Here is a 7,023-nt window from a genome sequence, read left to right on the forward strand (position 1 = left end):
AAGCTATAGTAGTTCAATATTTGCAGAATCAATACACTATGAGAGCAAAGATACTGTCCTAAATACTTAATTAGCCCTGATTCAGAAAAGAAGTGTAATCGAGACATGGGACAATCAAAGAGAAAGGAGTAAGGAGAACACTGTATAAAATATGGCATACATCAAAACTGCAAATGATCGCAAACATGTATAGCCAGAATAGGTCACTTTTAATGTATGGAAATGAGGGGCAGGGATGTTTACTCGCTTACCTTTCACCTCTGGGCGTATGAACATGCTGAAACTCTAAGAAAACTGGTGACAAAGCTTCCTAAAATTCTGTATTAAACTACTAATCTTTGGTTGTAAACTATAAGGAACGTAGAGGTACATAGGAAGATTTCTTTCCATGAAATGTATTTGGATAGTTTCTGAGGATTGTACATTGTGAATCCAACCAGGAATCAGGTTATTTTGGATCTGGTATGGTGTAATAATGCAGGTCTAATGAATGATCTCAGAGTAAAAAAAAAAAATGCCTTAGTGAACAGTGACCATAAAATGTAGAATTTAGCATTCTGTTTCACAGGGAGAAACTTAGAAACAACTGTACTAAACTTAGTTGCACTGGAATGAGGGAAGAGTTGGCTGGAATGGACCCTGAAAGAAGTTTAGCAAAAAAAGGACCATTGAGTAGCAATGGCAGACATTTAAGAAAATCAAGTCAAGTTGCTATAGTCTTACTAGAACATAGGGGTGCTCTTTCATTAGAGAGAGATGGGCCACCACACTTCAAGTGAGGGGAGAGTCATAGAGTAATAGAGTAATATAGCATGGAAATAGGCCCTTTGGCCCAAACTGGTCCATATTAACCATGGTGCCCACTCAGCTCGTTCAAATTGCCTGCATTTGGTCCACATCCCTCTAAACACTCCCCATCCGTGTACCGATCCAAACATTTTTTAAATGTTGCTTATGTACCTGCCTCAACACTTTCTCCAGCAGCCCATTCCACATACACTCCACTCTCTGCATCAAGAAGTTGCCCCTCAGGTCCTTCTTAAATCTTTCCCCTCACACCTTAAACCTATGCCCTCTAGTTTTTAATTCCCCTTCCCTGGGAAAAAGACTATATGCATTCATCCTATCTATGCCCCTCATGATTTTATACCCCTAAATAAAGTCACCCCCTCATTCTCCTACGTTCCAAGGAATAAAGTCCTATCCTGGCCAACCTCTCCCTATAATTCAGGTCTACTAGTCCTTGCAACATCCTTGTAAATCCTTTTTGCACACTTTCCAGTTTAACTATGTCTTCCTCTAACAGAGTAACCAAAACTGTACACAATACTCCAAGTGCAGCCTCACCAATAACTTATACAACTGTAACATAACATCCCAACTCCTATACTCAATGCCTCGACCGATGAAGGCCAGCATGCTAAATGCCTTCTTTACCACCCGCGTTGTCACTTTTAACGAACCATACACTCGTACTCCTAGGTCCCTCTGTTCCACGACACTCCTCAGGACCTTACCATTTACTGCATGAGTCCTACCTTGGTTTGATTTTCCAAACTGCAAAACCCTACACTTATCTGTATTGAATTGCATTTGCCAATCCTCAGCCTGCTTCCCCATCTGATCAAGATCCCTCTGTAATTTTTGATAACCCTCTTTGCTATCAACAATACCTCCTAATTTTGTATCATCTGCAATATTACTGATCATGCCTTGTACGTTCACATCCAGATCATTTATGTAAATAACAAATAATAAAGGTCCCAGCACTGACCCTGTGGCACACCGCTAGTCACAGGCCTCCAGTCCCAGAAACAACCTTCAACCATCACCCTCTGCTTCCTACCATCGAGCCAATTTTGAATCCAATTAGCTAGGTCTCCCTGGATCCCATGCGACCTAACCTTCATAACTAGCCTGCTGCGTGGTACCTTGTTAAAGGCCTTACTAAATTCCAGAGAGACAACATCCACTGCCCCTACCCTCATCTTTCCTCTTTGAAAAATTTTAAAAGATTTATCAGACATGACTTTCCACGCATAAATCCGTGCTGACTATCCCTAATCGGATCTTGACTATCCAGATCTTGGTTGATCCTGTCCCTCAGTATCCTCTCCAATAACTTGCCTACCACAGATATCAGGCTCACTGGCCTGTAGTTCCCTGGCTTGTCTTTGCTACCTTTCTTAAACAATGGAACATCAGCCACCTTCCACTCTTCCATAACTTCTTCAGTGGCCAAGATGAAGCAAAAATCCCTGCATAGGATAGGGGAGGCGATGGCCTAGTGGTATTATCGCTGGATTGTTGATAGAGTTCCAGATAACATTCTGGAGACCTGGGTTCAAATCCCGCCATGGCAGATGGTGGAATTTGAATTCAATAAAATATCTGGAATTAAGAAACTAATAATGACCATGAATCCATTGTCGATTATTGGAAAAACCTATCTGGTTCACTAATGCCCTTTAGGGAAGGAAACTGTCATCCTTACCTGGTCTGGCCTACATGTGACTCCATCCCACAGCAATGTAGTTGACTCTTAACTGCCCTCTCAGCAGTTAGGGATGTGCAATAAATGCTGCCTAGCCAGCGACGCCCTCATTCCGTTAATGAATAAAGAAACAAAAAATGGGCCTCAGCAATTTCTCCCCTAGCCTCCCACAACATCCAAGATAGACTTCATCAGGCCCAGGGGATTTATTCATCTTAATGTGATCTAAGGCTGCAAACACCTCCTCTCTAGTAATATGTATGCGGTCCTAAACATTCCCACTTGTTTCCCTTATTTCCTTGGCATTCATGACTCTCTCCTCAATAAAGACAGAGGAAAAATATTCATTAAAAATCCCCCCATCTCCTGTGGCTCCACAAATAGATGGCCATGCTTATCTTTAAGGGGACTATTCTCTCCCTAGACACCCTTTTACTCTTAATATAGCTATTGAACCTCTTAGGATTATCGTTAACCTTATCTGCCAGATCCATCTCATACCCTCTTTTTGCTCTTCTGATTTCCCTCCTAAGTGTGCTCCTACACTTTTTATAGTCATCTAGGGATTCACTTGAGCCCAATAGCTTAAACCCAATGTATGCCTTCTTTTTCCTGACCAGACCCTCAATATCCCTTGTAAGCCAGGGACTCCTAAACCTGCCAGCTTTTCCCTTCACCCCAACAAGGACATACTGTCCCTGGACTCTTGATGTCACATTTTTAAAAGCCTCCCATTTGCCAGTTGTTCCTTTTCCTTCAAACAGACTCACGCAATTGAACGCTGCTAGATCCTGCCTAATGGTCCCAAAATTGGCCCTGCTCCAGTTTAGCACCTTGACCTGTGGACCTGTCCTATCTTTTTCCATAACTGTGTTAAAACTGAGAGAGTTATGGTCACTGGACCCAAAGTGCTCTCCGACTGATACTTCAGTCACTTGCCTGACCTCGTTTCCGAAGAGGAGGTCCAGTGTTGCACCCTCGAGTAGGGTCCCCTACATATTGATTTAGGAAACATACTCGGACACATTTGGGCCTTTTACACTCTAGGTGGCCCAGTCAATCCAGGGGAAGATTAAAATCCCCAACCAATACTACGCTGTTATTCGTACAGGAATCTACAATCTCTGTACACATCTGTTCCTTTAGTACCCACTGGCTATTTGGGGGTCTATAATACAGTCCCAACAGAGTGACTATCCCCTTCTTGTTTCTAAGTTCTAACCATTGGCCTCATTTAATGACCCCTTAAGAATATCCTCTCTGTGCACTGTTTTTAATGTCCTCCCTTATTAAAAGAGCAACTCCCCTTCCTCGCTTACTTGTATTTCTGTCACACCTGTAGCTTCTGTGTTCTGGAACATTGAACTGCCAGTCCTGCTCTTCTCTCAGCCATGTTTCTGTTATGGCTATAATATCCCGGTCCCCAGAACCAATCCATGCCCTGAGCTCATCTGCCTTACCAGTCAGGCCTCGTGCGTTGAAATAAATGCACTTTAAACCAGAAGTCATCTCCCTCTCTTTACTGTGCCCCTGACTATCCTGAATAGTAAACTTGCTCTCGATGGCTAAAGTATTTTCCCCTGACTTCTTGATGGCCCCTCTCTTATTCAGAGTCCCACCCTCCTGCCGAACTAGGTTAAACCCTTCCGGGTAACACTAGCAAATCTCCCTGCAATGATATTGGACCCTCTCTGGTTCAAGTGCAACCCATCCCTCTTGTACAGGTCACCTCTACTCCAGAAGAGATTCCAATAACACCAGGTTCTCTCTGAACTGCTGTACAGTCGTGATGTCTCCCAGAATTCCAGTGTGGTGACTCTCAGCCACCCTCTGATTTGTCAGAGAGGTTGAGAAGGAGAGTCCTTCATGGTAACTTAAGCTAGTGCAAGGTTTGAACCCAGGTTGTTGGCATTACACTGCTTCGCAAAGCAAACGTTGAGCCAACTGAGCTAAACTGACATCCATTAAACAAAAATTGTTCAGGACTCACAGCAAAGATATATCCCAGTGAGGAAGGAAGGTTCTAGGATGGGGATAAACTGACCGTGGGTAACTGGAAAAATTACGAATAGCAACAAATTGCAATTAAAAACATACAATGTGGCAAGGATTAGTGGTAAATCAGAGGATTGGAAAAATTTTAAAAGGCAACAATAGATGGCCAAAAACAAAAAATGAGTTTTAGAATTGTTACAGGAAACAATATTTTTGGAAGGCGCTTCAACTTCTATTTAAAAGTCATGAATGAAAATGGAGCTCAGGTTCAGTTCAGGCATCCCCAACTGAAATATTTTTAACTCTTCTCTAAAAAATGTAACAATATTTTCATAGAACACTGAAATGACTTACTCGTGGCCAGTGGTCCTGTGTCTGAAAGTTCCAAAGCCTCTTTTTTCTCTGTATTCTGCTCACCTACTGAGAGACAAGTAGATAAAAACAGAAGATGGGGAACCAATCTTTAAGCTAATGACAACTAATATTATAATGAGCAGTGCATGTCAAAATCATTTTCATTCATTCTTTTTAAATCGGACTAAATTGGAAAATTCACATACACAATAAAACTTAGTAACATTGCTTTGATCATCAAACACTAATTCATGAATTGTATCAGCAGTTCAAACCCACAATTCCCTATAGGGATTCCCAATGTTCAGCAACAGCAACAGGGAGAAAAGAGCAACATACATGAATCGCACAAAAAGAGAGCAGAAAGGGAAACCAAAGAAGCAAGTTATCTCTGTCCATTCTAGTGGATCATTAACATCTGGATTGAGATGGCCGATGAGGACCTGAGAGGTAACTTTTACACGCAGAGAGTGGTGTGTGTATAGAACAAGCTGGCAGAGGATGTGGTGGGAGCAGGTACAATTACAACATTTAAAAGGCATCTGGATGGGTACATGAATAGGAAGGGTTTAGAGGAATGTGGGCGAAATACTGGCAAATGGAACTAGATCTGATTGGGATGTCTGGTCAGCGTGGACGAATTGGACTGAAGACTCATACAGCACAGAAACAGACTCAATGACTTAATCTCACTTCAGTTTATGGAAAGTCTGGAGGAGTTAGGAGTGTTCTCTTCATAGCAGAAACAGTGGAGATTAAAGGGTGATTTGACAAACTGCTTCCGCTGGCAAGAACACCATGAAGCAGAGAACACCAATCTTTGAGAATTGGCAAAAGAACAAAGGCAGTACAAGATTTTGTTTTTTTTGCAGTAAATTATGACCTGGAATTCACTGCCTCAAAGGATGAAGAAATTGGAGTCCTAGTAACTTTCAAAGCAGAACTGAAGTTCAGACTTACAAAGGAAACTTTTTGAGAGTTGTGGAGAAGGAGCAGGGGAGGGGAACTAATTCAATTGCTCAAGGTTGCAACTCCGGGATGGTAGCCTCCTTCTGTGCTGTTGGATTCCATGAGAAGCGTGGGGCCAGACTACATTTCTAAATGTTGTAATTTTGAAAGCTAGAAGAGTTTTCTAAATTATTAGAAACAAAATCCAATAGGAAGAATTATCTTTCAGTATTTGCACATATACAAAATAAACTTATTAAAAGTGTACCATAACCATAAAAGGTGCACTGAGCTTAAATTTATGATGATTAGCTGAACTCTACTTTCAAACTTCCTTTTTCCCTTCCTCCTCTTCAACCAATGTTGCATTAACTCTGAACAAGTTTCTTAAAATCACCCAACAATTTGTTGAGTTTACAGAAACTTAATGAAACTGTTAACAATTATTGCTTTCTTGCATCTGGAAAGGCAAGTTAGTGATCTGTACTCTTAAAATACTGGATTATCAGTGTAAACAAAATGGCTGATCAACTTGATAATGGTAGCAGTTAATGAAAAAATTGCCATACATTTCCTACACTGGTGCAATTTCGCTCTAAACTATGCCCTTACACTAGAGTTAGTCTCGCATTAACTGGTCCAACTTTACAAAAAAAAGTATACAGGTACTGATTCAGCTGCTGAAAGGAGTTATGGCTGTCAGGAAAACATTTCCCTATCTTTCACACACAACTTTGTTTAGCTTGCACCACAATTTAATTGATTTGGAAAGCCTGATCACATTTGCTGACAGAGGGTGCATGTCAAATCTGAGACTCCTAGATTGGAGTAGTGAACTTTCAATTTACAGTATCACATACAAATCAATGTTGGGGTGGTACTTGTGCCTTCATTTCAACTAGGCTTTTCAAACATAGAAACAGGCCTTCTGATCAGGATTCATCTCAAAAAGATATTACTTCTACTCAAAACAGTGATTTGTTTGTGGATGATCAAGAACCTCTTTCATTCATGAAAATATTTTGTTGAAATAAAAAACTATAGTTAGACACATAGCATCTTCATATCTTTGCTAAAATGATTTAGTCAAACAATAATATATCTGCGATAGTAGGAACTGCAGATGCTGGAGAATCTGAGATAACAAGGTGTAGAGCTGGATGAACACAGCAGGCCAAGCAGCACCAGAGGAGCAGGAAGGCTGACGTTTCGGGCCTAGACCCTTCTTCAGA

General features: G+C 41.2%; 1 protein-coding gene across 12 annotated transcripts in view; it reads right to left on the reverse strand.

The window, feature by feature from the left end:
- The window catches only part of ncoa6 (nuclear receptor coactivator 6), a 58,351-nt gene that overhangs the window by 10,713 nt on the left and 40,615 nt on the right, over positions 1 to 7,023 (reverse strand). For 8 of the 12 annotated variants that reach the window (XM_020515760.2, XM_020515758.2, XM_048608210.1 and 5 more), the window contains one exon: positions 4,844 to 4,909. In XM_020515760.2, coding sequence (XP_020371349.2) covers positions 4,844 to 4,909 — 66 coding nt within the window. The remainder of the gene's footprint in view (positions 1 to 4,843; positions 4,910 to 7,023) is intronic. The other 4 variants (XM_048608211.1, XM_020515761.2, XM_020515759.2 and 1 more) reach the window with 1 other exon arrangement.

The sequence above is a fragment of the Rhincodon typus genome, chromosome 19, assembly GCF_021869965.1.
Source record: "Rhincodon typus isolate 14 chromosome 19, sRhiTyp1.1, whole genome shotgun sequence".
Lineage (NCBI taxonomy): Eukaryota > Metazoa > Chordata > Chondrichthyes > Orectolobiformes > Rhincodontidae > Rhincodon > Rhincodon typus.